The sequence below is a fragment of the Meira miltonrushii genome (assembly GCF_003144205.1).
Source record: "Meira miltonrushii strain MCA 3882 unplaced genomic scaffold FA14scaffold_1, whole genome shotgun sequence".
NCBI classification, from domain to species: domain Eukaryota; kingdom Fungi; phylum Basidiomycota; class Exobasidiomycetes; order Exobasidiales; family Brachybasidiaceae; genus Meira; species Meira miltonrushii.
The window spans coordinates 2038791-2057664 of record NW_020289943.1 but is presented as its reverse complement, the minus strand read 5'-3'; the positions used below and the strand labels follow the sequence as shown (position 1 = coordinate 2057664).

At 42.6% G+C, this 18874-nt stretch overlaps 8 protein-coding genes across 8 annotated transcripts; 6 read left to right on the top strand and 2 right to left on the bottom strand.

Annotated features, from left to right (window-relative positions):
* The first annotated feature begins 430 nt into the window (after positions 1-430).
* On the top strand, positions 431-4144 carry FA14DRAFT_159430 (uncharacterized protein). The gene has a single exon (XM_025498208.1). It carries the CDS (start codon positions 784-786, stop codon positions 3970-3972), a length of 3189 nt encoding a protein of 1062 aa, XP_025357632.1. The 5' UTR covers positions 431-783; the 3' UTR covers positions 3973-4144.
* A 50-nt stretch (positions 4145-4194) lies between these two features.
* On the bottom strand, positions 4195-6338 carry FA14DRAFT_159429 (ARM repeat-containing protein). The gene has a single exon (XM_025498207.1). The coding sequence runs from the start codon at positions 6248-6250 to the stop codon at positions 4580-4582; it is 1671 nt and encodes a 556-aa protein (XP_025357631.1). The 5' UTR covers positions 6251-6338; the 3' UTR covers positions 4195-4579.
* Positions 6339-6665: 327 nt separating this feature from the next.
* Positions 6666-9095, top strand: FA14DRAFT_159428 (uncharacterized protein). The gene has a single exon (XM_025498206.1). It carries the CDS (start codon positions 6870-6872, stop codon positions 9039-9041), a length of 2172 nt encoding a protein of 723 aa, XP_025357630.1. The 5' UTR covers positions 6666-6869; the 3' UTR covers positions 9042-9095.
* A 134-nt stretch (positions 9096-9229) lies between these two features.
* Positions 9230-11746, top strand: FA14DRAFT_159427 (MFS general substrate transporter). Its single transcript, XM_025498205.1, has one exon. The coding sequence runs from the start codon at positions 9344-9346 to the stop codon at positions 11696-11698; it is 2355 nt and encodes a 784-aa protein (XP_025357629.1). The 5' UTR covers positions 9230-9343; the 3' UTR covers positions 11699-11746.
* Positions 11747-11866: 120 nt separating this feature from the next.
* Positions 11867-15478, top strand: FA14DRAFT_13075 (26S proteasome regulatory complex, non-ATPase subcomplex, Rpn2/Psmd1 subunit). The gene has a single exon (XM_025496920.1). It carries the CDS (start codon positions 11992-11994, stop codon positions 15358-15360), a length of 3369 nt encoding a protein of 1122 aa, XP_025357628.1. The 5' UTR covers positions 11867-11991; the 3' UTR covers positions 15361-15478.
* A 1-nt stretch (position 15479) lies between these two features.
* FA14DRAFT_13076 (uncharacterized protein) lies at positions 15480-16859 on the top strand. Its single transcript, XM_025496921.1, has one exon. It carries the CDS (start codon positions 15914-15916, stop codon positions 16547-16549), a length of 636 nt encoding a protein of 211 aa, XP_025357627.1. The 5' UTR covers positions 15480-15913; the 3' UTR covers positions 16550-16859.
* Positions 16860-17850: 991 nt separating this feature from the next.
* Positions 17851-18434, bottom strand: FA14DRAFT_13072 (uncharacterized protein). Its single transcript, XM_025496918.1, has one exon. It carries the CDS (start codon positions 18204-18206, stop codon positions 17904-17906), a length of 303 nt encoding a protein of 100 aa, XP_025357626.1. The 5' UTR covers positions 18207-18434; the 3' UTR covers positions 17851-17903.
* Positions 18324-18714, top strand: FA14DRAFT_13068 (uncharacterized protein). Its single transcript, XM_025496916.1, has one exon. The coding sequence runs from the start codon at positions 18441-18443 to the stop codon at positions 18672-18674; it is 234 nt and encodes a 77-aa protein (XP_025357625.1). The 5' UTR covers positions 18324-18440; the 3' UTR covers positions 18675-18714.
* The last annotated feature ends 160 nt before the right edge of the window (positions 18715-18874 follow it).

Here is an 18874-nt window from a genome sequence, read left to right as displayed (position 1 = left end):
ATTGTCTTTATAGAGAAGTTTTGATTTGTACATATATGTTTGTATTTCTATGAATGATAAAAAATTCAATCGTCACGAAGGCTATGGCATCTCCTAGTATTCACATTATTACTGTTAATAGGCTCTCGCTCGTCGGAGCTTTAGAAAGTTTTAGGCTTTGACAATATACGCCAACGATAATACATTAGATTGAAACGCGGACGCGCCCAGAGATTACGCGTGTACAGGAACACTGAAGCAACAATCTAATTATGCATATGCATGATGAACTTTGCGTGTAAGAAAAGAGAAAAGATGCAACACTCCTCTTCTTCCAAGCGGCGGAGACTATTTTTTTTCCAATTCGCGTCTTCCTCGTGCTCATTGTGCCCTTTCCTGGCAGAGGCTTGCTTGCTTGCTTTTGTCTTGTTTGGATACATTACATACTTACCTGGATTCGATTGGAATGGATGGCTTGGACGCGTTTTCATTTCCATCCATCATCATCAATCATTCATCACAATCTCACTTTTGATTGTGTGGAGGCATTCCAACCTTCTCATCACGTCAACCAAGAAGGACTTCTCCATCAAAAGGTATCGCAAGGAAAGCGGTACAGTTCACTCTCTAAACACACGGACCTGCTCATCCAGCTGCAAGCTTGCCAGATCACAACTTTACCTTACATTTGCTCTCTCACTTGCTCCATGCTGTCACGTTTGACCTAAGAAGAAATAGCAACACACACGCATATACTCGACTCGATCTCGGCTGGGTTCAAACGCAATCGTAGCAGATACTGCAATGCCTTTGATCAAACGTAAACCGGTCGATTTGGTTTTACCGCCTCGCAAGGATGACCTTGGAAGTGATGAAGCAGCCGTGTTCTACATTCAACAAACGGGTGAAATATTTTTGGATTACGAAGAATACGTTCAAAGATTATCCTTCTATCAGCAACATATCTTTCAATGTGAACTTTCAGGACGCATTCATTTGACTTTCTTCGAAGCTTTGAAATCGGAACGAAAGGAATCAGCTTGGGTACATCGCAACTTCCCCGAACCGCTGAAAGAGCCTATTCTGAGAAGTGTGCAGTTCTACGTGACTGGTCGGATTGATGAATTGGTGGACCTCGTATTCGATCGTTTCAAAGATCGATTCTTTGTTGATGAAACAGTCATCTTGGATATCCATGGTGACAAATTCCCAGCTGCGGTCAGAAAGGTATTCCCGAGCAGAAACTTGATCAGAAGAAGGGAAGAGGAAGTCGCACTTTCAATGAAAATCGAACAAAGTCTACAGAACAAGATTAAAAGTGAGGACAATGGAGAGAATGATTCGGTCTTGTCCGACCCTCCCGAAGAAAGCCCCAGCAAAGACCAAAGGCCGGACGTGCGATTGGAGCCAAAAGACATCTCCCACAGAATCGGCACAGACCTAACTAGAGATAGCGATGAAGTGATGAAAGAGGATCATCCAATCGATGACTACCTATACAACGTGCAATTGCTAAGTGCTGATGGCGAAGACGACTTCTCTATGGCGCTGATGGAGAGAAGAGCCGACACACTCACGCGAGACCGATCCACGTTCTCGAAAACGATGTTACGCAAATACTTGAAAGATTGTGTAATTCGTGATCCTAGTATTGGTTCTCCTTGGGTTGTCAAACCAATTTTGGCAGAAAAGTATGGAATACCACAACAAGCATCGGAAGATATTGAAGAAAAGAATCGATTGATCAAAGAAGGAAAGCTAAGTAAGCGCAGAAAGTATCTTGAAGAAGAAAATGCTGATGGTACGGTCAACAAGAAACCTCGTAAGAACAAAGCTGAGGCTGCTAAAGAGGAAGCTGAGCGTAAGGAGGAGGAAGAAAGAAGAAAAGCAGAAGAGAGGCGGAAGAAGATGATCAAATATCCGATCGAAGATCTGCTATTAGAGCCATTGAATGATGAGGAAGTGGTAAAGAGCGAAAATGGGGATCACATTACTCGCAGAAATCTGCGACCGGTTCCTAGCACAAGCCTGCTTCCTGCTGGCAAAGATCTTTTCGAGCCAATGATGAACAGCTATGTGTTCCTACAAGGATGCGCGAAAGCTCTTCTGCTCTCCCCTTTTCATTTGGACGATCTCGAATCTGCGCTCAAACATTCAAGTTATGACCCTCCTTGTCATCTTGTCGGTGAGGTACACGCTGCTTTGTTAAACATAATCGTACGCGATTTCACCAATCAAAAAGTTCCAACGATCAAAGCTGTTGCCAAAGATGCAAGCGGTGATGAAGAAGATGAATTTGATGAAGAAAACAACGAAAGCGAAGAAGACGAAGAGGCCGAGCAAATCGCAGATGACGATGAGGAAGAAGATGAACTGGACGAATTAGACAGTAAAGCTTCTAGTGCTGCGGATGAATCAGAGATCGATTCAGGCGAAGAAGAAGATGAAGAAGGCGAGAAAGGCGAAAAGAAGCAGGGCGAAGAAGTATATGCTGCCGGACGAAAGCTAGGAAGAGGATGGGAAACAAAACTCCTACGCTCGGAGAATTTCAGAGCAGGATGGGAATACAGCTTGTGCGGTATCCTTGCCAAACGTTCGAATCCAGAAACATTTCCTCGTGGATTGGCAATCTTATCGCACTTGACAGGCGTTGGAAGTTTCTCAAACGGTAACGTCAAGAAAGAAGAGGGTAAAGAAGAAAAGGAGGAGCCTTCTGTACCGGTGAATGACATATACCAAACGCCCGTTCAAAGATATGTCACCCTCTCGCTGGGAGACAAGATTGTCATGCTGGAGTTTTTATGTGAACAAGCAGTTTTGACTCGCGGAATCAAACGATTCTTTGACGAATGTGAAGCCCAATTGACCGAATTACGCAAAGAACGTGTCGAGCTTGGACGAGCACGACGAAAACTTGCCGAGGACCGAGCTGCGCACGAGGAGAGTACCAAGAAAGAGTCTGATGAAGAAGAGGAAGGTGCAGATGGCGAAGAAGGCGAAGAAGGCGACGAAGAGGAAGAAGAAGAAGCGGAAGAAGAGGATTCTGATGAAAGCAAACCGCAAGTGAATGGCAAAAAGGGTCAGAAGCTCAATGGTGCGAATAAAACATCGAATGGCAAAAAAGGAAGAAAGATTGCTAAAGAAGAAGAAGAGTCGGCAGGTGAAGATGACGAATTGGCTTCGACCGGAGTACCCAATTCGGAAGACGACTACGATTCTAGCGGGACAGTTGATCCTGAAGACCGCAAATATAGACGCAACTTTGGCTCTAGACAAGAAGCTATGCGCATCAAAGCCATTCAAAGGGAAGCCGAAGAAGCTGACAGATTGGCACGCCAACGTCAAGAACGTGAAGAATACCGAATTCGTCAATTGGAAAACAAGCAAATTGCAGTTGAGCGAAAAAGAATGGACGATGAAGAAGCTCGGATCATCAAACGCGAAGAGGCAATTGAACGAGAATTCCGTCAACACAGTCAAGCGCCAAGACTTCATCCTTTGGGCAGAGATCGTTTCATGGACAAATATTGGTGGTTCGATGGTGTTGGAGCGGCAAGTCTTGTTGGGCCACAAGGTCAAATTCAGTACAGCACAGGTAGACTATTTGTTCAAGGTCCATCAGAAGAAGAATGGACGATTCTCATTGATGAATTTGCACCTGGTAAAGAAATCTTAGAGCAAAGAAGAAAAGAAGATTATTCCGAAGAGGGTATCCTAGGCGCAGATCAATGGGCTGTCTATACTGAATCAGAAGACATTGATACGTTGATGTTATGGCTTCGATCAAAAGGAACACGCGAACATGCTCTACGGCATCAATTCACAAGATTTCGTAATTACATACAACCTGGCATGCAAAAACGATCTCACGATTTGACTGGAGGTTGGAAAGATAATGTTGAAACCCGAAGATCGAATCGAACAAAAGATAATGCTTCTACAAGACCAGCGTATATGAACTATCGAAACGGATTTGCAAAAGGTGTACAATAAAATGTGTGTGTGTGTGTGAATCACTCCCAAATTAATACCTACCGAACTAAAGATAAACTACTCTCTTGCCATATATTTGGTCTTAAAAATTGCTTCATCTGTTTAATACAATGATGTACTCCATGTATCAGTAGAAATGCATCTGCAACAAAATACATACAATTAATCGTCGAACTCGTTATCGTGTCTGTACTTGTACGGGCGGCCATCTCTCAGGTTGAACATCCTTGTTGACACCCACTTAAAATCTTTAAGATTAATTTGAAACGCAATTTTTGGATCAAGTACATGCATGGAAATGTATATGGTGACACGAGGAATCTTGAATGTTTGGTTCATAAAAATGAAAGTAGGGTGTGAATTATGTCGTGATCATTCATGATATAGAGAAAGAAAAGAGATAGAACATCTGTATAAAAGTTGAAAGACAGGAAGGGGGGAAAGAGAAGGGGTCTATGTGCAAATCTGCCTTTAGAGATCCAAATGGCAATAAAAGCTATATTTTTTCTTCATTTGACATGGTATATGGGAGAATATATACTCTCATTCTTCTTTCAACTCCTTTTTTTAGTGGTGGTGGTGAAGTACATCTTTTGTGTGAATCTCCTTATTGGGTCATACCATCATTGCCACCTCCAAATCCATTGCCTTGCGGTGCGCCAAAGCTAAATCCACCTGCTGGAGCTGCCAAATTGGATGCAAAGCTGAATTGACCTGCTTCATTAACTTGAGGAGCATCCACACCAGTCTCTTCTGCTTCTTCTTCATCGGGGAAGTATTTGTCCATGATGAAGAAACATTTCTTGTAAATTTCCAAATTTTCATGGTGTTGCAAATTGTGAATTGTTACCATTCCATTGCATTCTTCAATGTAAGCTGCATACTGATTGACTGCGCCAGGTCCTGCAGCGTTCTTGTCTTCTTCTCCAACTTTCAGAATATTCTCTAATCCATCCAAGGCAACTTGAATAATCTTGTTGTCCATAGTCTTAAGCAATTCACAAAGAGGTCGGATACAGCCTTGGCTGACAAGGTAACGAATTTGTGCAGGTTCTTGTAAACCACCTGACGTTGCATTAGAGATTGCCCAGCATGCTTCCTTCTTTGTCTTGAAGTCTGCGTGTGTTAAGATGTTGATGAGTGGTGGAATAATGTTGGCATCGATCACGGCTTGAATCTGTTGTGGGCTACCGGCTGTGATATTTGAAATTGTCCAACAAGCTTCTTTCTTGATACCATCTTTAGGAGAAGAGAGCAAGGAAAGCAAAGGAGGAAGAGCGCCTGAGCTGATGATCACTTGCGTCTGCAAATCGTCTCCTGTGACAATGTTACCGACAGACCGTAAAGCAGGGGTTTGGACGGCAGTAGAAGGATGAGTGAGCAAATCGACCAATCTACGGGTCAATCCAGATTCGATAACGGCCTGAATCTTTTCATTTGCACCATCCGAGAGGTATGAGATTGCCCAGCAAGCGTCGATCAAAACTTCGTCATCCATGGAGTAGATCAATTTTGTCAAAATCATCAATGCGGGTGAGACTTGTGTCCAATCAGGCTGTGGGTTCTTACCACGACAGAAGTTGCTCAAAGTCCAGGTTGCGTTTCGCAGCATGCTCAATTTGTGATTTTCGCTTAGCAAGGTGAGCAAAGGAGTCATGGCACCCTGTTCAAGTACATAATCTCTGCATTTGGGGCTATCACCTGCAATGTTTCCCAATGCCCAAACAGCTTGTTCACGAACATCCAAAACGGGAGACGAAAGCAATTCGATGAATACGGGAACTGCACCTTCATTGATGACGACTTGTGTATGTTCAGATGTACCGGAAGCGATATTTGTCAAAGCCCAAGCTGCTTCGAATTGCAGCATGCTATGAGAGCTACGAAGGAATTCAACAAAACGAGGAACAACACCACAAGCGATGACACGTTCGATTGGTGGATTCTTCTCTTTTGATAAAAGTTTTCGGAACTTTGTCGTGCAATCCAATTGAACGTCAGCGTTATCAGACATTACTCCAGCGATCATTTGTGGCATATCATCATTGAGTTGTTTTTCCATTAAGCCATTACTGACTTCATCTTCGTCTGAATCACCATCAGTCATTGCGCCCGTTGAAGCGATATTTAAATTTCTTCTCTTTGCCATACTTTCATCACGCTTTTGACGACGAATTTCCACTTGAGCTTCTTCTCTTCTACGACGTAATTCGTCATGTTTGAATTGACCTTTTGCTTTGTAAGCGTCTTGACGACGACTGAGATCACGAGAAGCCATGATGGGCAAAAGGTGTTGGTTGTTGAAAGATGTAAATGATACCTTCTTATTCTATGCCAACAGCAATGAATGCTGACGATGGTAGACGTGAAAAATTGTGTTGGTCTGCACTGAGGGCGAACAAATTGTTGATCTTATTGTTTATTGAATCTAATGCACTGCATCAGTCTAAAACACGCGCCGCAAAGACGCAAAATCTCACCAGACACACACACACAAAACATTTCTCGCATTGAACTCTTAAGAGTTGCTTCTTCACGCCCACAGCCAGGCAGGGCTATACATACACAGCAGCGTACCTTATCCCATCGGATGAGCCTACTCTACAACGAGATGATAGTGATAACCATTATAATGCCAAAGATGTCTGATGATTGCTTTATTTATCACATATATTATATACCCTGGAATGCTTCTCATGCGTGCGTACTCAGCTTCGGAGCTGATATGAGTGTACACGTAATATTTTTCATACGCCTCGGAGTAAGGCCGATCGGTAATAAGGAACTAGTGTAAGCGAATGAAATGAAAGTCTCAAGGGACATGCTTTAACTTCCTTCCGCTCTCCACAATCAAGCAGATTGATAAGAAGTTTTAACCTTCTTGTCATTCCCCAATAATGTCTACAGCTATGACATCAGGTGGCGGTCATCATCACCATAGCGTACATCCATCAGATTTAGAGGTATTGGACTCATTAACAAATGTGCCTTCCACTTCGACCGGTCATGTGAACGGAGTATTAAACGAAAGAAGACCTTCGAGAAGACCTTTGGATACTCTTCAAGCATTGCGACGGCCTCCAATCGATCCAATCGTCCTCGCAGCAAGTCTTTCATCAGGTCCACATGTTACAAGACATCATTTCTTGCATAGCTTCGGACCAAAGACCGAAAGCAAACAGATGACTAGAAGTCAAAGAGCGCAGAAGAGAAGAGAAGAAGAGGAAGAGGAGGAAGCCAGACAAAGAGCTTCATCTTCTCGTCTTGGAACACGACCAAGGGCAGGATCATATGCCAATTGCGATGCAGATGATGATATTGGCGAAAGAGCAAGACGTGCGAATGAGATCTCGCAATCCATCCTTGAAGAATTGGGTGAAGCCCAGACATATCAAAGTAAGCAGATGCCGCGAAGTGAGAGGCTGAAGAAGGAAAAAGAAGCTCAAGAAGCTAGAGAGCGTCAAAAGGTGGGAGCGATGAACCCGGCTACAGAAGAAGGTAAAGCTGTTTCTAAGAAGATCGACAAGCTCAAACAGCAAGAAGCCCGACCGAAAGCTGTCCGATTAGCCTCCCAACAGCTTGATGATGAATTGTTGCAACGCAAGAGTGTGATTGAAGCAAAGCAAAATCAACAAGCACAAGTACAGCAACAGCTTGCTATCAATCGCCAAAGCACACCAATCACAGAAACCGTTCCTGCAACACCAGCTTTCTCATCTATTGTCAGACCGCCGCCGCTCACAATCCGGTGTTATGCAAGAACGAGAATACCTACTCCGCATGGAGAGATTTTCTGTCATCTTTATCGAAATAATCGGGATCAGAAGGAGCATCTTGCATTGGTGATTGATCCAGCTCAGAATGCAGCAGACGATAGATATGCAAATGCACCGGGTCAATTTATCCGAAGTAAAACGTTGGATGAAGTTTGGGGACCTACTGAAACAGAAATGGAACGTATCGTTCGAGGTGCATATGTCGGAAGGCTTGGACCAACCAATCAACAAGCGAGCAAGCAAGGTATGCTTACTTCCGATGCTGCTGCTGCTGCTAACGTCGAACCACCTTTGGTCAGAATCCATTCGGAATGTTATACAGGCGAAACGATTGGATCGCAAAGGTGTGATTGTGGTGAGCAATTGGACGAAGCAATTCGTTTGATTCATGCTGATGCTCGGCCTGCAAAAGGTGTGGTGGTATATCTGCGTCAAGAAGGCAGAGGTATTGGGTTGCTGGACAAATTGATGGCATACAATCTACAAGATATGGGTCACGATACAGTGGCAGCCAATATCTTACTTGGTCATTTGGCTGATGCACGTAAATATGATATAGCAGCAGAAATTTTACGAGATTTGGGCGTTGGCAGTTGTCGGCTTTTGACAAATAATCCTGACAAGATGGAGGCTTTAGAAGCGGAGGGTATCTCGGTCAACAAACGTGTTGCAATGGTGCCAAGAATATGGAGAATGCATGCGCCCCCCAGAAGAAAGCTGAAGAATTCTCAAAGCAAGAAATCTAGCCGACGTAAGGCTAGAAAGTCTAAAGGTTTGGATTCAAGTATCGTGTCCCAATTTGATGGAGGAAGTACGCATGCCACTGGAACGACTGACGAAGACGGCGATGGGGAAGATTACGATGATGAAGACGATTCATTCAGTGATTCTTCACGAGACTCTTATTTGGAACATCATCAAAGACGTGCGGGAGCCACAATGATTGGAGCCAGTTTAACACGTGGACCAGAACTAGAGAAATACTTGCGTACGAAAGTTGAAAAGATGGGTCACCTGCTGGATGTACCTGCCGAACAAGTTCAATCCGCTTTAGAACAAAGTCAGCCAGAGTCTGGCCCTGCAAAAGAAAGGAAACATCGACCTCGCCAACGTGACACAACTGATTCTTCGATTGGCAAATTTGACACAAGTGATGGAGATACGGCCGGTACGGATGATGAACCTTTGATGGATGCGGCAGAATTGCAGGAGTATATCACCTCACAATCACAATCTCATGAGGAAGAAGGAGGAGAAGAGATTCTGATTAATGAACAAAAGGAAAAGTACTGAGTCATATATGTTTGTTGTTGTATAGTGTTTGCATAATTGATTGGCTTATTCACTAACTTCCATACGCGTTACAATGGCTTGCAGGGTTGGGGGCCCGTAATCGCCGAGATCTGAGCCATCTGCTGTTGTTCTTGTTGAGCTGCCTCGAATTTAAAACTTCTAGCGCATAAATTGTCCTCCCTGCTATCATTCGATTAGACTATATACATCGGTGAATGGTTTGTGTGGTTGCCATGCAAAGTTAAAGGGTTAAAAAAAGATCGGAACAGTTGCTCAACTCTTAAATCATACACTCATGGGTAATGAATGCTTGGGGTCAAAACGACGACAGGGAACACATCCGATCCGAAAGTGACGCACTCAATTCCACCACCAGCGGCACAGGGAAAGGCAGGATCGACGCTCAAGATCATCATCCATTAAATGCAGCAGCAGCATCTTCTTCGCAGTCGTTCAATCAAAGTCAAAGTGAATACTTTGATGCTCTAAATCAAGACGAAGAGTACATTGACAAAGATACAGACAAGATGAGCAGACATATCGGAACGGCAGAAGAGCGAGAGCCAATGACTCGAAGAATATCCGATGTATTCGATAAATCATATACGTCTACATCAGCACAATCGAAGCGTGATTCGACTGCATCTCAACAAGCAACTTCTCGAAGTTGGGCGGATGAGAATGATGTGTATACCAAAACAGGAACGGACAGACTTAAACGTGGGATTGGAACGAGAGGTGACATTCAATCCAGTCCAACGGGTAAGGCACCGCCATTCTTTGCTCGTAATCCAAGGATGATGCGTTTGGCATCACAAGTATCTATAGGAACAGGAACGGAAGGAAGACCAGGATCAATCTATGACGGCGGAGAAGGTGGAGAAGGTAACGTTCATTCTTGGCGTGCGACAGCTGTTGGATCTACACCTCTAGATCGGACGATTGATGCAATCGGAATGGGAAGGTATCAATATGCCGTCTTGATCTTATCTGGATTCGGTTGGGCGGCTGATAATATGTGGTTGCAAGGTGTGGCCATTTGTTTACCACGTATTCAAGATGAATGGGAAATACGTGATCAATGGATCGGATTGGTATCTAGCAGTACATTTGCCGGAATGATGATCGGTGCTTTGGCTTGGGGTTCTTATTCGGATATGTTTGGACGAAAGAATGCCTTCAATATGACTTTGCTCATCACTGCAATCTTTGGACTTTTGTCTTCTTTTGCACCAAATTTTCCGACTTTGTGCTTGTGTCTCTTTTTGCTTGGCACAGGTGTGGGAGGAAGTATGCCAACGGACGGGACAATTTTTCTAGAAGCCGTTCCGAAGAGAAATCAATACCTCTTGACAGCACTCTCAGTATTTTTCGCAGCTGGCAGTGTTGTGACTTCCTTGTTTGCATTTTTCATCGTGCCTACAAATAGTTGCGGAGGTGCTTTACCTTGTCCAACAAATGACAATAAAGGATGGCGATATCTTTTGGCAAGCTTGGGTGCTTTAACTGTTGTCTTCGTTATGGCACGATTGGTGTTCTTTACCCTGTTTGAATCACCCAAATACCTCGTTTCTGCTGGAAAACATGAAGAAGCACGTTCGGTTCTGCAAAGGATTGCCGCCTTTAACGGAGATCCAAAGAGAGTAAGATTGAGCGATGTAAGTGATCGAAACGAACCGCAACGTACGTCATCCCGTCCCGGTCGAACGCGCAGTACATTCATACCCGACTCTGAAAACGGTCGTGGCAACAATACATTGCAACAAGCACGCAACTCTTTGGAATGGTCTAACGGACAGGACCAGGAGAGAGAAGGTTTGATGGCAAATGCAGAAGAAGATGAAGATGCGGAAACACAACAGAGAAGGCACAGCTTTGGCGGTCATGAACATTCACATGATAGCGAATGGCAGGCAAACAGACAATCCCATACGAAATGGTCAAAAACAATGCAACTTTTACCAGAATCTTGGCGTCCATCTGTGGCAGAAAGTGCATCGCGTTATACAGATTTATTTTCACCTTATTGGCGAAAGACGACCATCCTAGTGTGGTCAATCTGGACAATTTTTACTCTGGCATATACGATGGTCAATGTGTTCTTGCCGAAATACCTTGAGAGTCGCACAGGAGGAAAAGAGGAGATCGTGGATGTTACCGATCCCATCAGTCGACAAAGAGCGATGCAAGCCGTGATGAAGGAGTTCCTGTTGTATTCCCTTGCGTCTCTACCGGGTTCACTACTAGGAGCTTACCTGATCGAAACGCCATTAGGAAGGATTAAGTCTATGGCACTGTCTACTTTCTTCCTTGCGCTTTCTCTTTTGGCATTCGCGATGGCAAGGATGACGTTCTTTGTGATTCTTTCTTCTTGCAGTATAAGCTTATTCGCTTCTATTTCTTATGCTGTCATCTATAGCTATTCGCCAGAAGTGTTCAAGACAAGTTTACGGGGTACCGCAAGTGGAACAGCAAGTGCTTTGAGTAGATTAGCAGGTATTTTAGCTCCTGTTGTGGCAGGATTGTTACTTCAAATTAACGTCAATTTACCGCTTTATTTAGGGTTTGGTCTTCTTGCCGTTACGGTTTGGCTTCAAATCTCATTGCCATACGAAACCCGTGGTCGTGATAGTGAAGAAGAATTAATCGTGGATTAGCAATTTATAGCATATTGTATTTTTATAATGATTCACGCTTGTGGAGTGTTGGTTAAGAAGAACGCGTGTGAAGATGCTTCACGTGTGTGTCTCTGTGTGTGTGTGTGTCTTGCCTGTTTAAAGCTTCCTCAATATTCATGGCCGCGCGTTCAAAAAGGCCGTGCGGTTGTACTACTGACGGTTACAGTGCACAAACACACGCAATTGAGTGAGTATTACGAAGACAGTGTTGGCCATTCTAATAGCAACGACTTCTCCACCATCACTTATTGCCATAACCTATTCAACAAAAAATGGTGGTTCCAATCACTTCAGCTGCCGGTGTGGTAGCTTTATTGGACGAACCTGAACCGGAATTACAATCGTACGCATTACAAAAGTTGAATACGTTGGTTGATTCATTTTGGGCAGAAATTGCGGATAGCGTTTCAAAAATTGAAATTTTGTATGAAAATCCAAGTTTTCCAGATCGTCAACTTGCCGCTTTGGTAGCAAGTAAAGTTTTCTTTCATTTAGGTGAAGAAAATGAAGCTTTAAACTTTGCTTTGGGTGCTGGAAAATTGTTTGATGTGGACAAGAAGGATGAATATACAGACACTGTCATTTCGAAAGCTATCGATCAGTATATCCAAGTCACATCAGAAGATGGAACTTCTTCGAAAGCCGACCCAAGATTAGCAGGAATCGTCGAACAAATGTTTGCAAGATGCATTGCCGATCGGGATTACAAGCAAGCTTTAGGTATCGCTTTGGAAACTCGCAGGCTAGACGTTATCGAACAAATATTCAGCGTCAGTAAGGAACATAGCATTCTCATTTATGTTCTAGAGGCTGTCATGGGAGTGGTTCAAAATCTAGAAGTCCGCAATCAAGTCTTGCATTTACTCGTCAAGATGTTCAAAGCTTTGCCTACGCCCGACTACTTCAGTATCTCTCAATGCTACGTTTATCTGAACACGCCCTCTGCTGCATCAGAACTCTTCTACGACCTTGTTGATAAAGCCCACAACAGTGCCTCATCAAGTGCAAACACTGACAGAGATCCACTTTTGATCGCTTATCAAACCGCTTTCGATCTAGCTGAAAGTGCCACACAAGAATTCCTTGAAGCCGTCAGAAAGGATTTGGCAGATAGAGCAGCAACACTTACCGGCAAGGCAGCAGGTGTCAGCTCTGGCGAAGATGTAGATATGAACGGAGATGCAAATGGTGAAGGCAGTACAGTTTCTACGTGCATTGCTCGTATCCGGTCAATCTTGTTGGGTGAAGAATCCATTCAACTTTACCTTGACTTCTTGCAAGGCGCTAATAACACCGACCTGACCATCCTGAAGGCAACAAAGGATTCATTGGATGCACGTAGCAGTATCTACCACAACGCACTCACATTCGCAAACGCTTTCATGAATGCTGGAACCACAAGTGACAAGTTCCTGCGCGAGAATTTGGACTGGTTGGCAAAAGCAAGCAATTGGAGCAAATTCACCGCAACAGCAGCTTTGGGTGTGATCAACAAAGGTAACCTAAAGGAGGGTATCAGTATTCTGCGACCTTATCTGCCTCACGATGGAGTATCAAGTAGTGTGTACTCGGAAGGTGGAAGTCTGTATGCACTAGGTTTGATTCATGCCCACCACGGCACTGAAGTTATGGACTTGCTCAAAAGCACACTCAAGAGCAACGCAGCTGAGATTGTTCAGCATGGTGCTGCTTTGGGTCTTGGTGCTGCTGGAATGGCTAGCGGAAATGAAGAGGTTTACGAGGAGTTGCGTAACATTCTCTATACCGATTCAGCCGTCGCAGGTGAAGCTGCTGGGTATGCAATGGGTTTGATCATGCTTGGAACAGGATCTGAGCGTGCTGTTGAGGATATGCTAACGTACGCACATGAAACACAGCACGAGAAGATTATTCGTGGTTTAGCAATCGGGTTGGCACTTCTCTTCTACGGAAAGGAAGAACAGGCAGATGGCATGATCGATACTCTTATGGCTGAAAAGGATGCCATTCTACGATACGGTGGTATTCACACTATTGCATTGGCATATGCGGGAACGGGAAACAACAAGGCAATCCGCCGCTTGCTGCATGTTGCAGTCTCAGACGTCAATGATGACGTACGAAGAGCAGCTGTTACAAGTTTGGGATTCTTGTTATACCGTAACCCTACCCAAGTTCCACGCATTGTCGAACTTCTCAGTCAAAGTTACAATCCACACGTCCGATATGGGTCCACATTGGCCCTTGGTATCGCCTGTGCAAGCACTGGTCTAGATGACGCCGTTGATCTATTACAACCAATGTTGAAGGACCCTGTGGACTTTGTCCGTCAAGGAGCTTGCATTGCTTTGGCAATGATTATGATCCAACAAAATGAGACACTCAATCCTGGCGTTGTTTCTGTTCGTAATGCATTCGAGAAGATCTTGACCGACAAGCATGAAGATGCTTTGGCCAAATTCGGTGCCGCACTCGCACAAGGTATCCTGGACTCTGGAGGTCGCAATGTCACAATCAGTCTTGCAAACAAGGGCGGAAGCAACAATATGATCGCAATCGTTGGAATGATGATGTTCACCCAATTCTGGTATTGGTTCCCCTTGGGACATTTCATCAGTCTTGCCTTCACACCTACTTCGATTATTGGTCTAGACCGGGAATTGCGTATTCCCAAGTTTGACTTCCGTTCTAATGCAAGACCAAGCCTATTCAACTATCCTGTTACAGCAAAGAAGGAAAGTGAGAAAAAGGTTGAAAAAGTGGAAACGGCTGTGCTAAGTACGACGGCTAAATCGCAAGCACGTCAACGTAACAAAGAGCGTGAAAAGGCAAAGGAAGAAAGAGGAGATGGAATGGACGTAGACGATCAAGTACCTCAAAAGAAAGATGATTCGGCTGAAGATATTACCGCGACATCGACAAACAAGGACGATGATACAGCGACAGGAGCGCCAAAGAAGACAAAAAGAGAACGCAAGGCTGAACCCTCTTTCTCTTTGATTCCAAATTACTCGCGTATCACTCCATTCCAGCTCAACTATGTCAGCTTCCCGCCTGATTGTCGTTATACACCCATTCGACCTCTCCATGCAGGCACAAAGTTGCACGATGTATTCAACACCAGCACAGTAGCACCCAACAAGGGCAAGCTTTCCATCTTTGGTAGCGCATCTCCTGCTCCTGGAGCAAGCGGACGTGCAACACCTGTACATGGTACAAAGGGATCCAATCCACCATCAGCGCCTGCTGTCGCACCCCAAAGCAATGCAAATGCACAAGCCCAAGCTGCGGGACCCACTGCACAAGAAGCACGAAGTTTGTCGAACTCAAGCATTGGTGTTCACGGAGGTATTCTGCTTTTGATCGATCGACGTCATACAGAGCCGTTTGAGCCTATCAAGACTGAGACTGGTGATGCAGGTGATGCAAATCAACAACCACCGTCAACTAGTATCGTACCTGCTGCCGATCCACGTGCACCAAGTGGAAGTGATATCAGTCCTGAAGATCAAGCTGCCATTCAACGTGCTCTTGCAATGGATGATGATGATGAACCAGATAATAAACAAGATATTACCGGCATTCATGGAAATACAGACCGTAATAACGGATCTGGAGAAGGTGGAACGGGTGGTGGTCCACCTGCGCCTTCTGCTCGTTGAATTTGTCGAGACGAATAAAATAAAGAGGAAGTTATGCTGATGTAGAGAATCTTCAATCATATAAAATAATACAATTTTGACAACAGAACAGTGGTGTTCAGAATGTGCATGAGAAGAGAGAGGGAGAGATGAGAGAGATTGAACGAGACGAAAGGCCGGAACATCGATGGCACGGTCCGATAATGGAACGCTCTTTCCACCCTTATGGCTGAAACAAAATGTATGCATCCGCCAAGATTAGTGGCCTGGGAACCCCAAAAGTTTCATGAGGCTTCGGACGGCCGGATTAATTAGCCCTCTCTTCACCGGACAAAGGAGGATTGATTTAACCTCCGCTTCATCTGGAGTTTTCTCGCATTGAATCTGCTGAGTACGCCATTGGCGAAAGAATTAATTGCACTTCCTTTCATGCCTGAGAAAAATGCGCCCGCATTTCATCTTCTTCCCTCGAGCGGCCAACAAACCGTAATTCTTGCTCATCATTACCATCTTCACTTCGTCATTTACGATCTGCTCCTTACAAGCTCGTGATTGTCTTCACATTGCTCCCCATATGACGAGCAGTATGTTTGATGTTGTACCGAAGCTGCCCAATGAGCTATCAGCTCAAATCTTCTCTTTCTTCAACGTGTTCGAGTTGGCAAAGCTTGAACGAGTAAGCAAATCATGGAGAAACGTGATCCGGACCAATCCGATCCTGTGGAAAGATGATCAATTCGATGAAAAAGTTCTCGATCCTTGCGCTCTTCAACATGAAGGCAAGTATAATGCCATGCTCGAAAAGTGCGATGGCAAGATCGACAAAGTCTTTTTACCACTTTTCCTACCATTCAATACTCAAGGCAAACTAGAATCATTACTCGAGCCCTTGGCAAAATCAGAAGTGAAAGACCTCTGGATCGTGATTAGAAAAGACAAAACGTGCCCTGGTCGACATCAACACGGTGGGCCGAATGCGTCAAGTAAACAACTTCAAGATGCAGTGAAAGCCGTTTTGAAAGTAGTGGTGCAATGTGCTCATTTACAAAATTTGCGATTGGCTACGACTGAAAGTGTGATGGTGAATACAAAAACCTTTGGCGACCCAAAGAAGTGGCCTTTTGCTGCTAACCGATTCAAGAAGCTGAGCTATCTGCTCAAATCTTCTCTTTCCTCGACATATTTGAGTTGGCAAGAATGGAACGAGTGAGTAAATCGTGGCAAACTTTGATTCGAACAAACTCAACTTTATGGAAAGATGACCGATTTGATGCAAAGTTTCTTCATTTATGATGTCTCTACACTCGCATTCATCGGGCTCTTACAAGTAAATATTGGCAGACTTTAGAGAAGAAGAGGAACGGTGAATGGATCTAGGCTGAGAGCCTTGAGAAAGAGGAAGTGCAGAAAGAGGATGTGAAGGACTCAACATAAGTTGCTGCACAGAGTTCATCAATAGAATCAGCGGAGCAGTCCGCCTTGACCTTATTTCCTCTTCTTAATCGTTATTACAATTAGATAAATATAAAAAATAATAAATATTTTAATGAATAAGTTTTTATTTAAAATATTTAATAAAAGTTTATTTAAGATTTATTATAGAATAATAAATTAATATAAGAATCTATAATATAATTATAAAATACTAAATAAAACTTTTATAAAAAGATATAATATAAATAAAAAAATAAGTTTTTTTAATATAATTATTTAATTATTTATAAAAATATTTATTTAAACTTTTTATATTTTTTATAATTTTTAATTTTCTTTTTTTTCTATTATAATAATCTTATATATATATTAAAATTTATTAATATATTAATAAATAATATAAATATATAAAAAAATAAATAATATTATAAAAATTTTATTAAAAGTTTTATTTGATAATTTAAATATTAATAAATAAAATTTTTTAATTTAATTATATAATTATATATAATTAAAATCTATATAAATTTAATTAAAAAATATATTTTTATCTATTATATATCTAAAAAAAATCTAATAATTATTAATATTTTTAAATATAAATATTTAATTATAATAATTAATTATAATATCTTATAAATAAATATAATCTAATTTTTTCTAATAAGTTATTATAATTAATAAGAAATATTATAAATTATACTTTATAAAATTCTTATATTAAAAGAGTTTTATAATTTCTTAAATTTTAATATATAATAATATATAATTAATCAAGATATCCCGCTCTTTTAGCTTCCTAGTAATTGATGCTTAGCAGCCTTAATAAGTATAATATATAACTCTTACTAACTATTCGATGGATCTGAGATATCCCGCTTTTCTATCTTTTAAACGAATACTTTTTCGATAAGTCATCTGTAGCTGCTATTCATAAATTTACTAACCGTCTGATAGATCTGAGGTATTCCGCTTTTCTGGATCTCAAACAAAAACTTCTTAACCAACTATCTACAGCTGTAACTATAATTCTTACTAACCATCCGATAGGAATGAAAGATCCTGCCTTTCTGGTTTTGAAACAAACACCTTATTGACAAATCATCTGCAATTATAATCTATAATTCTTACTAACCATCCGATGGTTCTGAGATATCCCGCTTTTCTAGCGTTTCGGCAACTTCTGTCCTGATTTCTTCGATGTACTTACTGTACTCGGCTCTCTTATCTATTGAAAACTCTGCAGCAACGTCCCGCTTTACAGGTGGTGATAATGAGTTGTAGCTTTGTATAGTGAAACAGTTCCGCCGAGAACTGATTTGAGAGTCTGTATAGTTGTTGTGCCCGCAAGTATTGCCATTAGCATGCTCATGTCCATCACTTTTGCACTCCTGCGTGAGTCCAATGATGAAGGAAAGAGTCAAGCAGAACATTTAATCTTTTTAGTGACTTTCTTCTTGCATAAAGTCACGCTAATATGGAGTATACGTAGGCGTGCGTGCGTGCGTAGGGTAGCATACATCCATTGTCAGCCAACTTGATTACTTATCCTTTTGGATGACCATGATGAGAAAAGACTTGAATTTGAATAGCCCATTAAAAAAAAGCATGTCATATCATACCTGCTGCTCCCGTTGCACATGAATCGATGGGTCATTTGACTGGCCATGTCAATAACGATAGGTGCATACACAAAACTTTCACCATCCAAAGGTTTAACTCCTTCACTCATACCTGCAGAGCAGAATGGTGCAGCAGAGGTCTCAACGCACGGACAAGAGAGCAGGGTGCAGCAACCTTATCTAAGCTGCAACGAAAGAACTTACCGAGAAGCCGGAAAAGCGGGATATCTTAGATCCATCGGATGGTTAGTAAGACTCATGAATAGTAGCTGCAGATGATTGGTCAAAAAGTATTCGTTTGAAAGCCAGCAAAGCGGGATATCTCAAAACCATCGGATAGTCAGCAGAAAGAACTGAGGATTACGGCTGCAGATTGTGCAGATAAATCCAAGCTATCAAGCAAGCCATTGTGCAAACGTCAAAGAAGCGTGATATCTCATAAGGCTGCCAAGCATCAATTGCCGGGAAGCCGAAAGAAC

Bases quoted from the DNA above. Each gene is read 5' to 3' on its own strand.
- FA14DRAFT_159430 (XM_025498208.1), top strand. From the start codon at position 784: ATGCCTTTGATCAAACGTAAACCGGTCGATTTGGTTTTACCGCCTCGC.
- FA14DRAFT_159429 (XM_025498207.1), bottom strand. From the start codon at position 6,250: ATGGCTTCTCGTGATCTCAGTCGTCGTCAAGACGCTTACAAAGCAAAA.
- FA14DRAFT_159428 (XM_025498206.1), top strand. From the start codon at position 6,870: ATGTCTACAGCTATGACATCAGGTGGCGGTCATCATCACCATAGCGTA.
- FA14DRAFT_159427 (XM_025498205.1), top strand. From the start codon at position 9,344: ATGAATGCTTGGGGTCAAAACGACGACAGGGAACACATCCGATCCGAA.
- FA14DRAFT_13075 (XM_025496920.1), top strand. From the start codon at position 11,992: ATGGTGGTTCCAATCACTTCAGCTGCCGGTGTGGTAGCTTTATTGGAC.
- FA14DRAFT_13076 (XM_025496921.1), top strand. From the start codon at position 15,914: ATGACGAGCAGTATGTTTGATGTTGTACCGAAGCTGCCCAATGAGCTA.
- FA14DRAFT_13072 (XM_025496918.1), bottom strand. From the start codon at position 18,206: ATGTTCTGCTTGACTCTTTCCTTCATCATTGGACTCACGCAGGAGTGC.
- FA14DRAFT_13068 (XM_025496916.1), top strand. From the start codon at position 18,441: ATGTCAATAACGATAGGTGCATACACAAAACTTTCACCATCCAAAGGT.